A 22,585-nucleotide genomic window follows, 5' to 3' on the forward strand; every position below is an offset into this window, starting at 1 on the left:
CACAAACTATGAGAAATGACTGCGATAAAGAACATGTCCAATTTTAGATATGACAGTGTCCTCAGCTTTGAAGAATTTCTCTCTCTCTCTCTCTTTTAAAAAGTGCTCAGACAATTAATGTCTTATGCATGTATTCAACAATAGTTGCCTAGCAACCATCAAGTAGCATGCAGCAGAGCCAAAGAGGCTGAGATGACTGAACAAAAATGTCAGCTGCCACTGCAGGTGAGTCAAGGAAGGCGTTCGGATGGCTTCTACAAGTCCTGGACAAAAAGCAAAATAATTACATTACAAATCAAGGCAGTGCATTTATGAGGTCGATAATAATATATTATATCATATATATATATATATATATATATATATATATATATATATATATATATATATAAAATTTCATTTGCACTTGTAACCCAGTTCGGAGGCAATCCTCTCACTGTTTCTCTCACCTATAAATTTAAATGAGTCAGGTTTTTAGTGACCTAGGCCCAGGCCTGAAGGAGAAAGCCAATAGAGTATTTGTATTTTAAAGTCAGGGGATGTGATGCACCACCTGCCATGACCTGCTATAGAGTTGCCACCTCTCTCAGGGAAGGCGGCAGGGAGAAAATGCCATGGCTCATTTGCATATGTTAATTAAAATATCCACCGAGGCTAAAATAAACATAACAATCTGAAAAGAGGGGCAGTTTTGAACCAGGAAAGTGCCAAACGTGCCCATTCCGGGCTAGCTATTTGAAGGGCGAAAATGGTTCAAATCTAAGCAGTTAGTTGCGCTGCCCTGGCTCCTATGGTGTCTATGAACATGAGGACTTGCTAATATTCCAGTGTGAAATTGGTAAGGCTGAGATGAACACCAGTCCTCTGGGAGAGTGAATCTTCCCAAGTGGGTCAGGTCTCTTAAGGGAGTCTAGATTCCTGCCTGAAATGCTGAGTGAGGGAAGCATTATAAACTCTGCTTCCTCATCTCCATTCCAAAGTGGTACAGCTCTGACCTTCAAGGTCCCATCTAGTTCTGTCGTTCCATGATTCAAAAACCAGCTTTGTCCAATAATAATACACTGAAGTGATTCTGGTTTAGTGCTATAGCATCCACCAAACTGGTGCCCTTTGGATGTTTTGGACTACAACTCCCATCATCCCCTGCCAACATAGCCGTGTGGCCTCATGCTGTTGGGAGTTGTAGTCATGGCCTTCACCAACCTGCTGCCCCGCAGATGAGCACTCACTGGGAGAAACTGCTGTCGAAATCCAACTTTAGAATTTGTAACAGGATACAGCGGGGAGACAGCAATCAAGTTGTCTCATAGTCTAATATTGCTTTGTTGGCACCAGTCCATGATTAAATACATCCATTTTACTCAAGTGCTATTGATACTCCGTTCCTGTTTCAGGAGATGGCCCTGAGATAATTCCAAAGACAAAGGGAGGATTTGATGTAACAGTTTTGCATGGAATCTTTTGCAGGCACCATGATTTCCTGTGATTTTCTTTCTGTTTGCTCTACCTGCCCATCAGAAATTTTGTTGGCATATATTAAGAGGCCCATCAGAGAATCATGTTCCGTCATGCTAATAAAAATATATAAAATTGCAGTTGCGTCTTGACTTCGTTTTATCACAAACGGAGTGTGATAAATGTTTGGGTTTCCTAGACCGCAGGTTGTTATGAACCCAGCAAGGTTGATAAACATATGCTGAGAGTTGCTTTGGGATATAGTGCGCTGAACCAGGGAGACTTGGTCTCAGATCACTATTGTGCCACAAAACTCACCTGGACTGTTCACTTTCTCTTGGCGTGACGTACCTCTTAGGATTGTTGTGACAGGGGAAATGGGATTACTCCATAGATGCCCCCCAGGACTCTTCACAGGAAGGTAGAAATGTGTGCTTAAAATGTGTTAGTTACTGTTTCCAGGATACTGTGATGCGCAAAAGTTGTGTGTATGGGGTTCTTCCCTCCCAAAACTTAACTTCTCTGTAATACTGGTACTTGTATGCTGCTTCACTCCAGAGAAGCTTTAGGGGGAAGTTGGGCTCTGATTATAGGGCTGTAACACTAAGCCAGACCAGAATCTCCTTTTGGTCAGCGTTCTTGGTCTGTTTGAGGAAGAAGTAGCCCCACGCAACTCTGAGGGAACTTGATTTGCCTTCTCTTCCATGGCTGTAGTGGCAACACCTTCATTCCATTCAGGTTTCCAAAGCATAGAGAGGCTCTTTTCTCCATGGTTGTATAACATACTAAATGTAAGTTGCAGCCCTAAGAGTTCTTACCTGAGAATAGGAGCCCACTGAAATCAGTAGGACTTACCTCAGAGCAGACATGCCATAAGATTGCAGTGTAGGAAATCGCTACTTGACTGGATTTGTGCTTTATATGTTGAGCATTTCCCCCTGAAGAATATTTAACCGTTGAAATTTGGAAAACCAGTTTGTTAATATGGCTGTCTTGCGCCCCTTGGATTTGCCTTCTGTTCCATCTGCTGTGTGATGCAACCTGCTTTCTGGTTGGAAGTTGTAGTGAATCTGGATTTTAACAGGTGAGGAAAAACTTGGGGTGGGGGAATGGTTTTGGAGCAGTGTGGGAGGGCTTGGTGAGCAGATCAGTAGGCGAGGGTTCAACTGGCATGATTACTGGTATTGAAGCGGCTGTTTTAAGAAAAATATTTCTAAAAACTCTCACATGTCCCGGGACACTGCTTATTTTAAGCCCACCCCCTTCTCATTCACCAGGCTAAATGTAATTTCAAGATGGTGTCTTTTGCTAGGAAGATCATCAAGCGAAAATGTCTCCCACAACCTCTTTATTTGCATGACTGCATAACAATTGTGAAACAGTTTATTATTGTAAAATTAGTGTGGCATAGCACAGAACAAGCTGGGATTGCAGCCAAATGAAACAGAAAATGAATAGTTGCATAAGGCTTTGAGGCGCATGCAGTTGAACACAAGTGCACTGTACATTCTTCTGAATTGTCCGCTGTTTGTGACTGCTTCCCTTTTGAACACGATCACCTCTCTGTTCAAGAGCCACTGCTGTTATTAGTGTAGTTAAAGGTATACTGTGCTACAAACATGGGAATGTATTTAGCTCAGGTTTTATAAACTAAGTATGGCTTGCTAGTAGACTCAAACGGCACCAAAAAGGGGGGAAAGGGGATTAAATACTGTACCATGTATGTGGTTGTTACCTAGGCATGCGAAGTAGCTTTCTTCAGTAGTGAAATTGTAGCTATCGTTCATCCTGAAAAGGAAAAAACAAAAGCCAACATTTTAATTCCTGTTGAACAAATCTTTACTTCTGTGCAATCTCTCTCCCTCTCCGCCCCCCCTGTTTGCATGGCAGTGTATTATTTTGCAATCAGGATAAAAGCATTATTTATGAAAGTTCTAAAATATGACATTACTGTAAGTTTAAAGCTGCAAATCAATCTCTCTGCTTTATAAAAGCCTTTTATTGATTTGGAAGGGCAAATCTTCGCTTGAATTTTTAAGTACCTGCTTTATGGATTGGGACTCGGAGTAGTTTTATAAGCAAACATGTTTTTTGAGATGTTTACTTAAGACTTTAAGGTGTGTGTATTTTTAGAATAAATTATGCATATTTATATATGCTTCGAGTTCACTCATTTACTTATGGAGTATTTAAATGATCAAGGCAAATAGAGAGCCAAAATTTGGTGCACACCATGAAAGCAGAACAGGGTGCAAGTTGTAGTGGTGCGGATTTGTTAAGATAATTTAATAATTGTCTGATAGGATGTTTCAAGATCCTTGATAGCTCATTTGGTTAGAACGTGGTGCTGATAATGCCAAGGTTGCAGATTTGATCCCTGTATGGGACAGCTGCGTATCCCTGCATTGCAACTCTACAATTCCAACTCTGCAATTCTTTGATTCTAGTGGCAGCTTGAAATATGTATTGGTATATTTATGTATTGAGACCCAGCATGATTTTTTTTAATTGCCAAAATTTCAGAATGACAGAGGTTTATTAGGCATTCAAACTAACCGTGGTCCTAACTCTGGCTGATCCACTGCTCTTGTAGTAGGCGCCTATCAGTTAAGCTATCAGATGAGTGGTATGATGCAACAAGCTTGTTGCTTTTCTCATTCCACCACCTTTGCGATCTACAATGCCACTTACTATACCATCATAACCTCCTGAATGTGGATGAAGCGCTTGCAGTTGTTGAGCATGTGTAACCTATCGTGCTGCAGTGGGATGTGGGTTGGGGTGTTTTTGCTCCTTGACTGAGTGAGCCACAGTTATAATCTGATTTTAGGTTGGCTTCAGAATAAAGCAGGGTTACGCTACACGCTTGTGAAACAAAGGTGTCAGTAAGAGAAGATAACCCATTCAAAACGTTGGCAGTTGCGCGTTTGAAGCACGAGCAAAGATGGAATACAGTAAAAGACTAATATGGCTACAGAGAATAGATCAGAATGGATAAGTATCTCAGAAATGGGGGTTGAGCCTGAATTCCTTTCTAATTAATGACAGCATTAATATACCAATAACACTAAGGCTGCAGTCAGAACTATGCTCACTTGGAAGTGCTACTGAAATCAATAATTACTGGGGAGTAATTATTATTTTCCTACCTTCTTCCTGTCATTATCTTGCAAGTCATCTAGCAGTTTTTAAATAATCCTTAGCTCAAACTTGGGAAAAGGAGAGAGTGGAAATTCCACTCAAGTGATTGGAAAGTAGCTTGGCCACTCAGTTGGTTTCTACCCAGGGAGAAAATGTTGCTCAGCAATGCCTGAAAATGAGAAGGTTGTGTCAAAGAATTTATATTCACATCCTCTGAGATCAATAATACCGATGTGTGGAATGCAGAATAGTCAGACACCATTTGTAAAATATGTCCATCTGTTCGTGCTGCATTTGTGGTCAACGGAAATTATTATAACTAGACACTGAGGTAATGCTACCCTACTCTTTTGTCGTTTCAGTTTAGAAGATAAATGTATCTAGTTCAAGAAAAACTGTTGATATCTTAGATATATAGAGGCATCTAGCAGTGATGATTCTGATGAAAATGAGCACTTTTTTTCTTGAGTAAATGTTGTTGTTTGTTTGTTTTGCCACAGTCAATATCTGGCTTTTGGATCAATGCCGCCATGTTTTTTTTACAGGTCCACTCCTACTTAATAATCTGCATGGAAATCTAAGATCTTTGGTATTACAATTTTTAAGACAACTGCAACTTCTGTAGCAAGAGCTCTTTAAGCTACTGGCAGGACTTCCTGTATGTGCTGACCCAGAAACCATTGCAAATGTATCAGACTGCGTATTTGGAGAACCTGGTAGTGGAGAAAGCCCACCTTGGAGGAGGCCTGTGCAGGATCCTTTTTTCTTGAGAGGCATGGCAGGTTGCCTTTCAGTTGTTACTACAATCTCCTTTTACAGTAGACCTTCCTTGTGTAACCACAATCAGGTGTGAGCCCTGCCCTGCTTGTTGGTGCCAGATCAATGCTTGGCTGCCCAGATCTATCGGAGCCAATTCTCAAAGACCATTCTGTCGGTAGGGAATATTGCTGACCTCGTGAGGTCAGATATTGGCAAAAGTTATGCAAGTCACTGGCAGGAACAGGTTAAGAAGGTAGCACAAGTATAACGCGAGGGTTGTGAGGAGTGAGATAAGCTGGAGCCAGAGGACCTGCCTTGGACTAAAGGAGCCATCCTTACTTGGGCAGTTGTTTTGAAGTTCATATTTCTAGTATGCAATGGTTTTTATGGGGTTTGGCCAGAATAAAATGTGTCCCCTGGACACATGCAATGGCCCAATGTCTGGAGGGCAGACTATGGCATACTTCCAATCCTTGCTAAACCCCATCCCAGGCTTAGTCCACTTCAGTTGCATTACTGACATGCATTGATGATAAGAATGTAAGGCAAGGGTGCACAAATAATGAAACATTGCTACACTTGAGGTGTTGACTTTGCCCCATAATTTTAGCATGTATGTTGCAAAACACTCTTCGAACCCATTTGTAATGAGGTACTCTATAAATGTCAGATTATGCAAATCAAAATGATCCACATTTCAGTTTTCCTGTTTATATGCTTTAGACCACCACTTGTGGCATTTCAGTGTTATCCAGATTAAAATAAGAAATCCTTATTTTCCAATTATGGTTTCCCACATTCCAAGCACTCTAACATGCCCTCTTCCAGTAAATTATAGAGATGACTTTTATATTCTCTTCATAACCCTCCCCCAAAGAATTTGTGTTTTCTTTCTATAAATATTAAGAGGATATATCAGTTTCTTCAGAGAAGGAAAAAGTTGGGAAAGAAAAACATTTTGAAGTTGCACAACTGTGGTTGATCAAAACAGAACAAGCAAGCAACGTCATGTATAGTGTTTCTAAAGAGCTTACTGTTTAGTTTTATAATAGCAGTATTTCAAGGGTGCTGATGATGCAGTGGGAAGAATGGATTGTTCCTATTGCGAAACTCTTTATTAGTTACTTGTACTTTGAAAGTGAACAAAATGGAAGTATGCAGGCATTCCTCATGCAATGTTAACAATAACAGGACATTTTTTTAAAAAGGCTAACAAAGACTGGCTGTTTGAGAAATAGTGATTTATCAAAGCAACAGTCAAGCAAAATAAATGTTTGGCATCATTACTAAGGATGGACTGGAAAATGCATTTGTTTTGCTGCTTTCCTCTCCTCCAAATGTACCCTTATAGGTTTGTTTTAATACCACCTCATTTGCATTTTAGAAATGGGTTTGTTGCTCAATAAGTTGTTCAAGCCTCTCCAACTGTATCTTAAATTGAATTGACTATTTTGTTTTATTTTGTGAAAAATCAATTCAGTAATCTAATATTAAATGTGCAGTTTAAGGCTGTCAACAGCTTCTTTTTTAAGCAAAATAGGTGGAGGGGGCGGAAGAAAGATACACACCTGGTCTGGTTATGTTTGGTTGTGTCAAATCTCTGCACATGTTACTCATTAGCAGAAACAAACTGTTTCTTCAGGGGGGAAAACAACTCCATTTCTTTTCCATATTAGGGAATTTTACAGACTCCCATTTACCCTAGAATCCTATAATACTGAGCTGGTGGGCATGTCAGGCTGTTTTAAGTTAGAAATGAAGTTTTAAAGAAAGTAATAGATGCTGCGATTTCTCGTGAAAAGGCTTCAGCTCTTGTTAAAAGCCTTTGTCCCACATCCTGTACATGTGTAATGGTCAGCACCAGCCATGCTTTAAAAGTGGTTGGGCAAGAAGGCTGAAAAGGCATGGCTTATAAACATCCTCTGTTCGGAGCAATGCCATTTCCCATATGAGTCCCTGCAGCTGCTCAGATAGCTTTGCCCTGTGCTCCCCCATTATGGGAAGCGTAATATGCAGAGGTGGTGAACAGGTATAAGCTATTAATGCTCATCCTACTACTTTTGGGATGGAAGGAGGGCCTAAAACTCAGTGGCAGAACATCTGCTTTGCATGCAGAAGGTCCCAAATCCCCTTGCATCTCCACGTAGAGCTCGGAGAGGACCCTGTCTGAAACCCTGGAGAGCTTCTGCCAGTCAGTGCAATAAGGCCGTTTTCCATGTTCCAGTTGCGGGTTTAGGGCAAGATATCCTTGCTCAATAGGTTGGACTCAATATTGGACTCCCAGAGGAGGAGGAGGAGAAGGAGTCTGGATTTGATATCCCGCTTTATCACTACCTGAAGGAGTCTCAAAGCGGCTAACATTCTCCTTTCCCTTCCTCCCCCACAACAAACACTCTGTGAGGTGAGTGAGGCTGAGAGACTTCAAAGAAGTGTGACTGGCCCAAGGTCACCCAGCAGTTGCATGTGGAGGAGCGGAGACGCGAACCCTGTTCCCCAGATTACGAGACTACCGCTCTTAACCACTACACCACGTTGGCTCTCTTCCACATTGGAAACTGCCTTCTGTCAAGTCAAGACTCTTGGTCCACCTAGCTCAATATTGCTGACACTGGCTGGCAGCAACTCCCCAGGATTTCAGAGGAGAGTCTTTCCCCAGCACATTCCCCTGCCTTTGCAGCCTCTACACCACCCCTGTGACCTATGAATTGGGCCAGCGCTGTGAACTACGCTGGTTTTATTTCATTTTTAAAGCGGCGTGTCACGGTGCTAAATCTCTTTGTTGTTGTTTTCCTTCTGAACGGCCCCATTCTGAGAACGCACCACAAGCAGGCTGACCCCCGCAGTCCAAAGTATATTACTGTTGGAAGAAACTTCCATTGACTTCATCAGAGCTGGAGTATAAAGGGCACGTCCTGATAAAGCTTTTTGTGGACAGTACCACTTCAAGCTGCAGGTGGAAGAATAAATTCTCCAGAGCTGCTTCATCTAGTGATACAACTTGCGCACACAAGCCTAGTATGTCAGAGAGAAAGACTGCATTCAGCCTTGTCCCTAGCATGGTATTTTTCACACACACCCCTTCCCCAATTTGAAGCATTTAAACATATAACTTACCCCCCCTCCCCCTCAACTTGAAATGGTACAGTCCAGGAAAAGCTTTTGCAATTGAGTATATAAAACTGGCAAGTTTTGTATAACCTTTAGCTTGGAGAATGTCTCTTCCCATCAGTTGTTAACATTGACTGCACATTGTATTTTGCATGCAGATTTTTCTTCTTACTCTGTGTAGCATCAAGATGACACTAGAGGGCAACTGAGAGTTTTCTTTCAGGGAACAAATCTGCTTGGTTTAATAATGCCAGCTAAGTGTTTAAAACATGATAAAGATTGATTTTCCCTTCTTGCAGTTTTTTTAAAATATATATATATATATACATGTAGCTTCTGGTTCTTTGTTGACAGCAAATAATAAACCAACTAAAGGGCCTGGGAAGGAAGGGAAAATATAGACAGTGGGGGAGAATGGCTGCTTTTGCCCAAATAAGGGATTATTTTTTGGCTTCCTCATATGTTAGATAATGATCAACTGACAATTGGTCATGAGTTAATAATGCTGGATGCTGAAATATGCATACCATGTGGCAGAAAAACAGCTCTGCCAATAAGTACAATCACTGCCATAGTTACACATCAGGAGGGGGGAAGTCATGGGGAAATGTCTAGAACATTTAATGGCATGTCAACTTAATCTACCCTGTTTCCTAAAAAAAAATCAATGCTGACTCTTCCCCCCCAAAAGATGTTACAGACACACACACACACACACACACACACACACACACACACACACACACTCTACTGGTAAGCGTGGAATAATTTTATTGCTTATAGGGTTTTTTAATTCTATAGTGCTGACTCTACTAGACTGCGGCTTTTGTCCTGAATAGGAGAAAACACTTTTGAGCTAGGGGAAAGGAAAATCATTTTTTTCAACATTTCCAATGTAGCGACATTTGTCTTTTCCACTATGCAGCCTGTCCCAACCACTTTTGAGAGGCCTTGCAGTACACATCTGCTTCTTTGATTGTTTATTTATCTACCCAGACAAGCTACATGCAGTGGGAGAAAATAAAGTGGCATGCTTCATCTTGGCATCCACCTGTTTCGGGGTACAATGGAGGAGTGCACCTTTTGGAGTTGGGAGTCAAGCTGTTTGAAGCTGCAGCACTTGTGTGACTGTGGAGACCAATGCGGGAGAGACATGTTCTGTTGTAGCTGGGGCAGGTGAAGGCGTCCGGTTGTGCTAGTGCAGATACAGTGGTACCTTGGGTTACAAACACCTCGGGTTACAAACACTTCGGGTTACAGACTCCGCTAACCCAGAAGTAGTACCTCGGGTTAAGAACTTTACCTCAGGATGAGAACAGAAATCGCACGCTGACAGCGCACCAGCAGCAGGAGGCCCCATTAGCTAAAATGGTACCTCAGGTTAAGAACGGTTTCAGGTTAAGAACGCACCTCCGGAATGAATTAAGTATGTAAGCAGAGGTACCACTTTATAGCATGGCAGGGATAGTACAGCTCCGTGGCAGGGCTGAGGTTTCACCTGAGTATCCTCATTTCCAGTAAGAGGATACTGGGCAACAGGGCAAGGAAGGGCCTTTCTAACCTTCGACCCACTGATCTGCTGCTACATAATTTATAGGTTTATCTTTACAGTGGTACCTCCTTTGGGTGGGGGGGGGAGGTTTTCCTTGCCAGTTCAGAGATCTGCGCACAGTTTTGAATAACAAGTTCAGAGCCCATTGCCAACTGGAAGGTTTCATACCAGGTGCCAACTGGGGATTATGGGTGTGGTGGCTGAAAGCCAATCTAACTTTGCAAGAGAGACGTTCTCTAATAAACAAGGATCACATATTCCAGTTAATATCCCAGGTGGCTCCTTCCCTAACCCCCACCCCAAGACACTCACTCCCCCTATTCTCATGGGAACGCTCCTTGGAAATGTTTGTGGAACTTTGTCTCTGATTTAGTCAAGGAGCTTAACCATCTGCTTAACTTTTAAGCATAGGCATATTTGAATGAATGAGGTTATTAATACCCTAAGTTTCACATAACCTCTAACAGTTGCTGGATGAAAATAGGTACATTTGTTTGCCATTACACAAGAGAGCCACTCCACATAGCGGCGTTGAGAGCATGGCGTGTGACTAAGCTGCTTTCATGATGGTGGGGCCCTGATGGCTGGCAGAATTTTAGAAACATCACTTTCAAATATACGTTTTCCTATCACTAAGAAAGCACTTACAGTCGTACTTTGGTTTTCGAACAGCTTAGTTCCCGAACATTTTGGCTCCCGAACGCTGCAAGCCTGGAAGTGACTGTTCTGGTTTGCGAACTATTTTTGGAAGCCGAACGTCCATTGGGGCTTCCATGGCTTCCGATTGGCTGCAGGACCTTCCTGCAGCCAATCAGAAACTGTGCTGTGGTTTCTGAATATTTTGGAAGTCTAACGGACTTCCGGAACGGATTCCATTCGACTTCCAAGGTACGACTGTATTTTATAGATATGGTCTGAATGTTCATTTCAATAGCTAGTGCCCGTTTTCAAAGCTCAGCATATATTAACAAAGATATGTCACCTTATCTTTTCCATAGACCTCTGTTTGCACAAAATGGATCCTTCATATCAATGCTTTCCTCCATTCTGCCTTTTTCAACCCTACTGATGTCAGAGCTCCACTGTTGTTGGTAGGGCAATGCCCACAGAAGTTTCCACAGAGGTGGAGAAGGGGTATCTGACATTGGATCTCATTAACCCTTCTGTTTCCCTTCCCTTATGGTTTTGATTTATGGGCTACTTTTAAAATGAGGCTGCATTTTAAATTGCATTTTAACCTGTATTTTAAATTGGCTTTTTTCTATTATGTTTTTATTGTAATTTTACTGGTGTTAGCCGCCCTGAGCCTGGCTCTGGCCGGGGAGGGTGGGGTATAAATAATTATTATTATTATTATTATTATTATTATTATTATTATTATTATTATCTATTTAGGCATTTGTTTTTTAAAAAAGACAGCTAGCACTGCCTCCTTTTGGAGATGGTTTCAACTACTGTTACTAAGTTATTTGGCTTCTTTATCCATGTTCCGCTCCTTTCCTTCATCTCAGTCCTTTCCTGTGCACTTAAAGGGGGTGGGGAATGCAACAGAGATTTCTATAATTCTGTGAAGCTGGAGGCAAGCGAGGGATAGAGAATGGCTATCACAGTACATTACTGTCATACAAAAATAGTGTCTTTTCAAAATGTTTCTGAGAGGCCCTAATACCTACAGGCCAGAACAGAATAGTCGCATCAGGAAATAAGCATAGCATTTAGAGTAAAAAGCGGCAGGGGAGGATAGGATTTCAATCATTACTTAATACATTTGTTAAGTTTGTGGGATGAAATGAGGGGGGAAAGGTGCGGGTTGTGGAAGTTCACTTACATGATTCCAGCAACTGCCAGAGAATTCCAAGAGTACTTTGTGTTTGGTACACGTCAACGATCCAGGTATTTCAAATGAAGTAATACATTCCATTCTCATTAAAAGCCTTTGGCAGCAGCACTGATCTCTTACAATACGCCCAGGTAGCTAGCTGGACTTCAGCTATGTTGATAACTCCTTTCAGCAACCTGTGCTCTGTAACAACACTTCTTGATGTCAATCAAAATAAATGAATTGAAAAAACAAACCCACATTTTGGTGAGGACTCATCAAACGTTAATAAGAAATATTTCATGCTGTAAAACCAGAGTAATGCTACACTCAGATTACTCTTGTTGTCTTAGACCATCTATGCATATAGAAAATTATTTGCCCATAGCAGAAAACTGTGTGGCATCTGGGGGGGGGGGTTGTACCACAATGAATGAATGGGCCATGTCTTTCTGTATGTTTGGTTTGCATGGCACATAGAATAGCATCTCTGATCAAGGACTTCTCTGATTCATATCACACATCTGCCATGAATATAGTAGGCAGCCTTGGGGCAAGCTACTCTCTCATAGCCTCACCCAAATCTGCTACTTGGAGACAATAATTCAGGGTTACTTTGCAGAGTTGACAGGGCTATTTGAAATAAAGGATGGTGTGAACCACTTTGGTCACCCTGAAGCACTATACAAATTCTCAGTATTTTTATTATTAGCCTTTAAAATCTTTTGCAATTTAACTGTTTGTCAACTGCGATCATTTTTCTTTATTTTGCATATTTATTCGCATAGATTAAGACCTTCAAAGTTGGGAAATGTTAGCTAGCAGTTTTCAATGTCTAATGGCATTCATCTTGGGCACAAAATAATATTGGAAGGGGCAGTGAAAAAATGGCTCCCATAGAGCTAATGGGACCATCCACCTAGGACAAGGATTCCTCACATCTGTTGCATGGATTACTATTGTTGTGATTTAATGGTTCTTTGTGGGCTACCATATTTTGTTACTTTACGGCTGTCGTCTGAGATGCAATGGCTTCTACTAGAGTTTCCCTTTATGGCCACTCCAGCAAAACTATGAACATGTATATGGGGCAGAACTGTCTCTGTTAGGGGCTTTGTTAAAGTTTCCACTGCAGCCAGTTGCACTGCTGTTTGCTTTTTAAAGTTAAATATTAATTTGACTTGAAAAGTGCCTTGTCTCTTCAGCAAGATTATAGAAACCCCCTGCACCTCAGCATTTTCCTTTATTCTTTCCAATGTGTCATTTGGGAGTTGAAAGTATACCTACACCCCGACTACTGATGATTCCTAGGCCAAACTTCATAACTATTATGCTTGCCTATGTGATTCTTTGATCAGTCTATGACAGGGTGGATTATTATTTAATACTGAGGGCCACATCAGGCATTCCCCACCCCCACCAAATTTTCAGACTTCACGCATTATGATTTTCTGCATAGATAATGGCTGTCCTTTCAGTGTGAGAAAATATATCTTAATGAGCACACCTCGCCTGATTTGCTGTGTTCAGGTTCAACAGGGTGCATGTGTACAGTGGTACCTTGGGTTACAGACGCTTCAGGTTACAGATGCTTCAGGTTACGCTATCCCAGAAGTAGTACCTCAGGTTAAGAACTTTGCTTCAGGATGAGAACAGAAATCGTGCTCCGGCGGACCAGCGGCAGCAGGAGGCCCCATTAGCTAAAGTGGTACCTCAGGTTAAGAACACTTTCATGTTAATAATGGACCTCCAGAATTAATTAAGTTCTTAACCCGAGGTACCACTGTATTTGAGACTCAGGTATGCATACCTAAGGACAAAAAGTCAAATGGAAATCAGCTCCCAAAGGCAGGCAATTCTCAAATTATAGAAGCTGCACTGAAACCAATAAGTTCCAGATGTTGATGGTGACTGGAGGTTTAATTGAATTTAGCAGTTTTTAATATTCAACCTAGGGCACTGAAATATCTAAGGCACTAACCTTATTTGGCCAAACTGTGTTTTTGTTCCTCATCAGCCTTATGATAAAAATAAAAAATAGCATGAGTTAATTGTATTCTGTTTCCTTTAAACAATGATGGGACGCTGTGGGTTTTTTGTTTTTGTGTGAGTTTTCATACTGCTATCACTTTTTCCAAACGCAGGAAATCTATGTCCCATTCTTCTTCTGAAAAAGCAAGAGTGAGTTTATCTTGGGAATTCAGAGCTATGAATGGTGTTAAGTCTTTCTTTCTAAAATGGAAAGAGTTGCTAAGCTCAGATTGTCAGCAAGGGCTTGTGTGGTTCTTGATATTTGCAAAATTTCCATGTCACACTGTTTCACCTCACCCAGAATCCCAGAGTTATTTTGACACCAGGAAGTAGCTAGGTGGAAAAGTAATCATATTTTTTTATTGTACCGAGAACAATTTGCTTTGCCAATAATTAGGTGGACTTCCTTTTTGTTGCTATTGTACATATTTTGAAACAGAACTTTCCCCCAATCTTTGGTTCTTGTTTGATTTGTGTCACCATACTATTTCCACAGAAATAGTTAGTGTCACAAAGGTCAGGATTAGGGACAAAACAGGAAGAATGGGAGAGCTATGAAAAAGAAAGAAAATGTGTAAACCAGAGGTTTTCAACCTTTTTGAATCCACAACTCCTTTGACCAACTACCTTCTTTCTGCGGCACCCCTGTGGGGCTCAGGAGCCCAGTTATATCACTCCTTGCCTGCAGAGCTGACAGCCTCTCTCCCTTTTTTGAACACCCTCCCTTGTGGAGTTTTCCCTCAGCCTCCTCTCCTCTTCTCTCCCCTCTCCTTGGGAGTCCTCCAGGCAGTCTCTGAGGTGCCCCCCCCCGCCCCAAAGAGAGGTACCTCCTCACACTGTCCATTCCCAAGAGCAAGGGCTGGAGGACTAGTTGGCTGGGCTCCCTCGCTTGTTTGCTTACTCTGAGGCTGCCTCAGCTCCTGGCAACCAGTACCCCCTGACCAGCCCCAGAGGCACCATTCACCTGCAGAACTTGTAGCCAGGGCTGCTGCAACAAACAGCTGTGCAAGCCTTGGGAGGCAGAGATGCAAGAGGGCATCAGAGGAGGGAGGGAAGGAAAGAAAGAGGGACAGAGGCCAGTGTTGCCTGCAGCACCCCTGTCCATCATTCAAGGCACCCCAGGGTGCTACGGCACACTGACTGAAAACCGCTGGTGTAAATCATTTGGCTTTATTTATCTACGCAGTCATGCCAATAGGGTAAATTACAGTGGCTTACAGCAAGGATAACAGGCTGATGTAGCAAGGAGCTCAAGTGGTGGAACAGAAGTCCCCCACCCCACCCAAAGCACCTTTTATACTGATTTTTCCAGAAAGACGAAAGCCACCTTTAATTCACACCTTCTAAGCTTAACCCTGACAATAGGTCTGGAAAGATAGCAGAGTTGATAGCATCCAAACCTACTGCAAGGTCCAGGGAAAAACCACATGGTTGTATTCTACTCCCATCCATTCCCCAGGGGAAGACATCTCAGAGGTCCATAAGCCCACCTGCACCCTGGTAGATTTCACAGTAGCCAAGTTGGGCAAGGATCAAGGGAGCACATGGTAGCTCTTAGCCCTCCAAGAAGGTTGTCCACATCCTCAGGTTGCACAAGCCGAAAGGTAGCCCTTGCAGTGTGCTCAGATGGTGTGCCAATCCCATCCATTTCAGCCCCTGTACCAATTATAGCATCCAAGTTGATATGAGTATGAGTGGCCTTATCTGTAAAATGTATGGGAAACTCATCGCAGCAGGCCTCCAGGGGTTCTAGGTCTCCTCACCTCCCTATATTAATACAAGGGCCTTCATGACCTGAACTAGCTTTCCTCTGTGACATTGAACAGCTGCATTGGTGGTGGAAAAGTAATATTTTGTCACCACCATCTCACCACTGTTTGAATCAAACTCTAGTGTTTCATACTTTCGCTTGGTAGAACAGGTTAACTTTTGTCATAGGCACCTAAACTTGGAATATAGCAAGTTACTACAATTTCCACCCATTTAAATTTGTTGATTTATCATTCATTTTAATTAATTACCTGATTAGGTATCTGGCTTAAATTTGTCATTTTACATATTACAACATTTTCAATTTAAGGTCTTGTTCGATGACACTGGAAGAATCAAAAGTACTGTTCATTGTTAGAGAGGCAATTTAAATATTTCCTTCCCTAATAAGTAATTAAAATAGCTTCGAATTAGGCATGTGTTCCCCTATCTCATAGTGTGACTGAATAAAAACTGTACTGTACTAAAGTTTTAAGTTGACTGAACTGTTTAAAATGAGCCACTTTCATTGTTGTTTCTTCATTTTCCCATGTACTTGGTCTGTTTCTTTGCTCTTTCATTCTCTTGTTGGTTTCTTTTTAATTCTGCCTGCTTCACAGACAAGAAGTTATGATATTCGCAGTCTGTTATGCACATACTTAATTTATTCATGTTACTACATTTATGGACCACATTTCTTCCATCATGGAATCCAAGATTACGTACATGTTGTTCCCGGGTAATTATCTGGCTGCACTGAGACTTTCTACAAGTACTCATTACATAAACAGGTTTTATGGGAAGTCTTCCTACTGTAGGGCCGAACTTTCTACCCCAGGCAACCCACAGTAGTTGTGTTTGCTTTTGCTGTCTAGTTTTCCTCCCCACTCCCCCTTAAGCTTGGTGCTATCTCTGTTGCTTGAGAAGAAGGAAGGAAGGAAGGAAGGAAGGAAGGAAGGAAGGGGAGGTTGATGTTGCAGGGTACAAAGACCAGCCAGGCAGCAAACTCTCATAGAATCAGTGCAGAAAAAGCCAACCACCCATTCCTCTCCACACAAACCATGGGCTACTCTTTCAGCAGATGGTTCAAAGCACCACATCTGGCAAGTTTACCTATCTGCTGACCAGGATCTACTACTTACTTTATTTGAGTTTAAGTTACTCTAACACTTTTCTGCAGAGTTTTGGGTGAACTGATTTTGTGTGTATGTGGTTTATTTGCTTTTTTAAAAAGATGGCATGAATTTTTATCTTCTGACATTCTCAGAGAGAAAATACGGGGCGATCTATGAGAACCCATTTTTATTCACTGGGCATTTTTAACTTCTTAGTTTTTGTTGATTTTGAAAATCTGTTATTCTATTATTGTTTACTTGTATTGTGCTACAAATGGGTTGCTCACTGCCCTGAAATCCAGATAGGATGAAGTGGAGTGTAAACATGTAAAACGAAGAACTAATTCATCCTGTAACAATTCAACATTCTGAATATTCCTGATGACTGATCTCTTTGGTGGGAAGTTGTATTTTTCACTGCATGATCTATCAGATATCTTTTGGATAATCATGTCACCATGAATAAATAGATCATATACATATTTTGTGATCACCTATCATTTTTTTCAGCAGAGGGAAATGTAGCTCACTTAGGAGCGGTATATACAGTATGTGCATTACGTATGGCGATGTGTTAATCTTTTCAGCTGCAATGGAAATATTACTTTTAATGTCAGACTGCCTCTCGCTATGCAGTGAAATACCACAGTCATCACTGATTCATAGGGATGTTTTCCTTTTAATTATACATCCAATATGAATGAGATTTAAAATTGCATTATGTTATACAAGAAGTAATCTTAGAACATTCTGGATGGAGTCATTTCCTGTCCAAATTCCTCAGCAACCGAAGAAATGAGAAATTCTATATTGCTGCCACCACTACCCAGGCATAAGCAAGATCTTTATTCCAGGAATTTGCCCTTTTCTGCCATTTGAAGCTTTTCACTTAATTAATTAAAACTTTAAACCGAGAAATTTGGCAGGGCTTCGCGTGTTTTCCTTTTGTGCAAAACAACACTGCATGCCCCTGAAATTCAGGAATAACCTGTATTTTTCTAAAATGCCCATGCTGGGAACTAGCTGTGCTTTCGTTCTGGTTACCATAAAAAAAGTAATCCTTACAAAACCCAAGATCCTGAGCCAGAATTAATCCTCGTCATTTGAGCAACTTCAGGTGCTTTTGCCAAACATGAATTTGCCCCATTTACTCTACGGCAGTCGTTAAATTTTAGTGCTCGCATCAGGCTGCAATAAATCGAGAAAGCACTTTGGGCTTGACGCAACCTCTTTTGAAGGGAGATATTATTGACACCTTCTCTCGCTCACTCTCTCACTCTCTCTGGGCCTTAAAAGCGACCCTGGGTTTGTGGAACGCGGCGTGCTCTCCAACTGGTGTCGAGCAAAGAGGTCATGAGCAACAAAACAATTAGGATGAAATCATGAGCTACATTTGTAAACGAGGGAGCAGGCTTCTTGGCAGGGTGTCAGCCGCTAGAGAGCTGGAGTCCGGAGTGCACATCCCACTCTCCTCTGTTTGAGTCACTCATCTGTGTTTATATGAGTAACGGAGCAGCTGAGGGGGAGGGGATTTGTAAGCGCCAAGCAAATACTCCGAGCGCTCATTCTGTGTAAGACTGACATGCACACCGAGTCGAGACTACTTCCAGGGATGTAGTGAGCGCGCAGTCACATGCTGTAGCATTCATGAGTAGAGAGATAAATCAAGCAGATGTTTGTCGACTGGAATGGGTAATAATTTCTTTTACTCTCTCTTGATCCCCTCCTCCCTTTTCCCTTTCCTCCCCCCCCCCCTTTCGCATGCTAGCCTCAGATGCCAAACCTTGGAGTTGCTTTCTAAAACACTTAGCGGCAGGCAGTGCTGAAGCATGAAACATTGTGGGGGCGAGGGAAGAAGGTTTGGGGTGGGACCTTTGCTTTTAAGCTGAGGGGTGATGTGTTTGTTTTGTTTTCGTTCTCCACTTGAACCACTGCCAGCAGGAAACTGGGTTTTTCTTCTTCTCCTCCAGAGCATCAGTATCAAATTATAGCAGCCTTGCATCTGAGAGCTAATTAAAATGTAAAATGTCCTGAAACCACTTGTGTGACAAATGTAAGATTAGAAACAATTAGAAGCCACTCGAGAGGCTTGTGGTGTTTAGATTTCTGACATTATTATAATAGTCCCTGGAAGTAATGAAAACAATGGTTACTTTAAAAGAGGAGGGGGGTTACAGCAAGTTATCTCCACTATAATCACAAGTTAATGATTGTTTATCGTTTTTAATGTTGTTGAAGTCCGGTGACTGAGCACACAAGGGTCACTTTTCTTACAGAACAAAACAACTACTTCATTCTTTTCCTCATAGTTTTGTCATAATCAGCATTATATTTTGTGTGTGTGCGTGCCCGTGTTTAAAAGACATCTAAATGTGTGTTTTCCTTGTTTGACCTATATGTAGTATATACTGGTTATCAAAGCAGAACTCAGAGTTTTTCTGTATTGTGGAATCTCTCAGCTCTGTTAAGAAAGACTTGAAGTGTAGCATTAAAGAGACTCATTTGATAAAGTGAGGATTGTATTTCTGTTTGTCTCATGCCTTCAGCGGTTGAACTGTACTGTACAGAAGTACCAATCAATTATTTTGTTCTTTGTGCTATATATGGAAGTGGTTGCTTTTTTCAACTTAGAAAATCTTTGACGCACATAAACATTGCCTAATCAAATACCTTCTACTATAAGGAAATTCCCAGAAGAAGGAATCAAGTTAATGCTTACATTTTACATAATAAAATGGATGTATAAAAGATGTTCACCCATCTGATCTTTTGTTTTGCAAGAGAGCAATTTGTGCTTTCTCAATATTCATTTGGATCCTTGTCATATGTTAATAGCAACAGATTAGCTGTGGTGGCAGGAAATATAATGTAGAAATATGTGACCTAGAAACAGTTCTACTACTGGCAATAACATCCTTGTTTGTTATAGGGAGACGTGGGCTGCTTCAAGGTGCATGCTTGTTTTTGAAGACTGCTCAACTGGTGTTCAGCTGTGTTACCCCTTTGTAAGAAATTGTGCTGAAATTGTTGCCTGTTTGTTTTCAGCGCCAAATCTTAAAGGCAGACCACGCAAAAAGAAGTCATGCCCACAGAGAAGAGATTCACTCAGTGGCTTTAAAGATTCCAATAATAATTGTGAAGGCAAGGCTGTTGCCAAGGTAAGACATTTAGTAATTTTCATCCAACTTCAATTTTGCCTTTCTTTTCCAGTAAAGCATTTCAAAGTAGGGATTGTCCCCACCTCCCTCCCTCTCTTTTAAATGAAAATCAATATGGATTGCAGTTGTTTGAGTGGGTGGGCTTCCTCTCTCCCCCCCCCCTTTTACATTTTTTTTGTCTGCATTATCAGGAGCACTTTGGGAAAAGAATCTTTGTTTAAAACTTCTGTTGAGATTTACTATAATTGCACACATACGACATGTTATTGGTATGCCACCTTTCCATAGTTAAAACCATGCTCAAGGCAGCTTACAAACTGAAAAAAATACATAATTACAAATGTAGCAAAAGTAGTCAAAAACAATAAATAAAACCTCAGAAGGTACACAACCAAATTAAACCATATCCACATAAATCATAATAAGATCTAAAGTAAACATACAAAAAATGGTATCGAAAACAGCAACAACACCACCCCGGCAACAACAACCCATAAAAAATACCCCAACGCAGCCCCAGCTTTTGTAGCTGGAGTCAGTCAGGGCCCTGCCCACCCAGGCCAGTTGGAAAAAGGCCTGCAAGGCAAGGAGCAGAAGCCTCCATTTCTGTAGCTGGAGTCAGCACAGCCTATCTATCTTGAACACCATAGTTTTCTTCAGTATGATTTATCTGAAACATTTGTAAACTGCTTTCACAAGTGACCCCAAAGTGATTTCCATGTAACAAAAGGATATAAAAACCCCCACTTGATTCTTTAATTACTATCTAGCCTTTCCTCCAAAGAGCTGAAGGGCAGTGTACATGGTTCTCCATTTTATCACCAGCCCTGTGAGGTTGAGGTGGAAGGTCACCCTAAGTGAGTGGTTTTCTCTCATGGCTGAGTGGGAGTTGAACTTGGGTCTCCCCCGTGCTAGTCCAACATTCAAACATGTATACTACGTTGAAAATTAAATTGCTCAAAGCCCTTCATAGCTGCCTCTCAAATATAATTTGAAAATAACCATATATGAAACGGGAACTTCCTTTGAGTAACAGATTACAGCGAACACACACAAAAATGTTACCTAGAATAATGTTGCTGTTCGTCTTTAGAAAAGTTGAAATGGAAATTCAGAGTGCAAGTTAATATTCTGGACAAGGTCTTTTAAATACATCTCCTTATGCTTGAACTATCTATGGGTCTCGGATTACCATGGGTTGGTTTGCATGCACATGTTAATCACCGGATGAATCATCAAGTGGTGACTTGTATGCATGAATGAGCCATCAGAAACCCTCCAGATATCACCTTCCATCACTTCAGTTACAATGGCACAACTTACAGTATAATGACCATGCACACTGCTGGAAATGGGATAACTATTGGGATAACTCGCTTGGTTATGTTTGTAATATGAAGCACCAGCCATTATTTTGGGGCTTCTTGTAGAAGAGTTTCCACGTCAGCATTTAATGCCTATCAGAAGGCAGAATTAAGCAGTTTCTGCATGAATTTTCTAATGTGAGCTATCAGTTTGCATGTCAAAGTCCCAGCCGTCAGAAGGAGAGAAATCAACTGATGTACTTTCATGGTGAACCTAGTCTGGAGTGTATTTCCACCAAGCAATTATTTTGTGCGTTCTCTATATGACTGGTTGGCTGGCTGAATGTATAGCAATTTGAAGACAACATTATTGTGCTCAAATATTTAAATTTCTAAAGTGTTGAAAGCTCTTGTTGCTGAGGCTTTCAGTGGGCTATTTACAGTGATGTACTAGCTACTTTGGGACGCAGGTGGTGCTGTGGTCTAAACCACAGAGCCTAGGGCTTGCTGATCAGAAGGTCGGCGGTTCAAATCCCCACAATGGGGTGAGCTCCCATTGCTCAGTCCCAGCTCCTGCCAACCTAGCAATTCAAAAGCATGTCAAAGTGCAAGTAGATAAATAGGTACCGATGTGGCAGGAAGGTAAATGGTGTTTCCTTGTGCTGCTCTGGTTTGCCAGAAGCGGCTTAGTCATGCTGGCCACATGACCAGAAGCTGTACGCTGGCTCCCTCGGCCAGTAAAGCGAGGTGAGCACCGCAACCCCAGAGTCGTTCGCAACTGGACCTAACGGTCAGGGTCCCTTTACCTTTACCTTACTAGCTACCGTGTCAATCTGCATTTCAAGTTTGTTTGTACAAATTTAAAGCAGTTTAAACACCAATGGCTACTTCAATCACTTCTTATTTGTCCTGTCCAAATTGTATGATGAAGCCAGTTTTGTTTTCATATAGGCCTCCTGAGCTTGTAAAAGATTTGTGGCATACAGAATTAAAGTACCGGTAGATACTCATTTTTTCAATCCTTTCTTCTCTGTCCTGGGTTGGGGGGTCAGGGTGAGAAGTGTTTAGCTTTGGAGCCCTGTCAGGGGGGGGAGGAAAGGTTAGCACCTCTGGATTATGCAGTTTGGACAAGCCAAATGGCAGTCTGATCCGGTGCAAAACAGCCAAGAGGACGTCCAACGTCTGGCCCCTGTATTTAAAGACTCTGACCCCTCCTCCAAATTGGCAACAATCAAAACTCCCCAGCAACCCAATTTTAACCACTTAAAGGCTTGGGTTCCTCACCAAATCTGCCCAGTAATGGCAGGGTGGCTTGTTTCCCCAACCGCAACACGTGCTCTCTGTTAGGGAGAACACGCTTTGTAAGGATCAGAAAACATTGCCAAGAAAAGTTC

The 22,585-nt window shown here is 41.6% G+C and overlaps 1 protein-coding gene across 3 annotated transcripts in view; it reads left to right on the forward strand.

Annotated features, from left to right (window-relative positions):
• ARID5B (AT-rich interaction domain 5B) overlaps window positions 1–22,585 on the forward strand; it is a 179,790-nt gene that overhangs the window by 103,021 nt on the left and 54,184 nt on the right. For 2 of the 3 annotated variants that reach the window (XM_053388363.1, XM_053388362.1), the window contains exon 5: window positions 19,775–19,887. In XM_053388363.1, coding sequence (XP_053244338.1) covers window positions 19,775–19,887 — 113 coding nt within the window. Of the gene's footprint in view, window positions 1–18,196; window positions 18,422–19,774; window positions 19,888–22,585 lie in introns of those variants that run through there. The other variant, XM_053388364.1, reaches the window with a different exon arrangement.

This window comes from Podarcis raffonei, chromosome 5, assembly GCF_027172205.1.
Source record: "Podarcis raffonei isolate rPodRaf1 chromosome 5, rPodRaf1.pri, whole genome shotgun sequence".
In the NCBI taxonomy this organism is placed as follows: domain Eukaryota; kingdom Metazoa; phylum Chordata; class Lepidosauria; order Squamata; family Lacertidae; genus Podarcis; species Podarcis raffonei.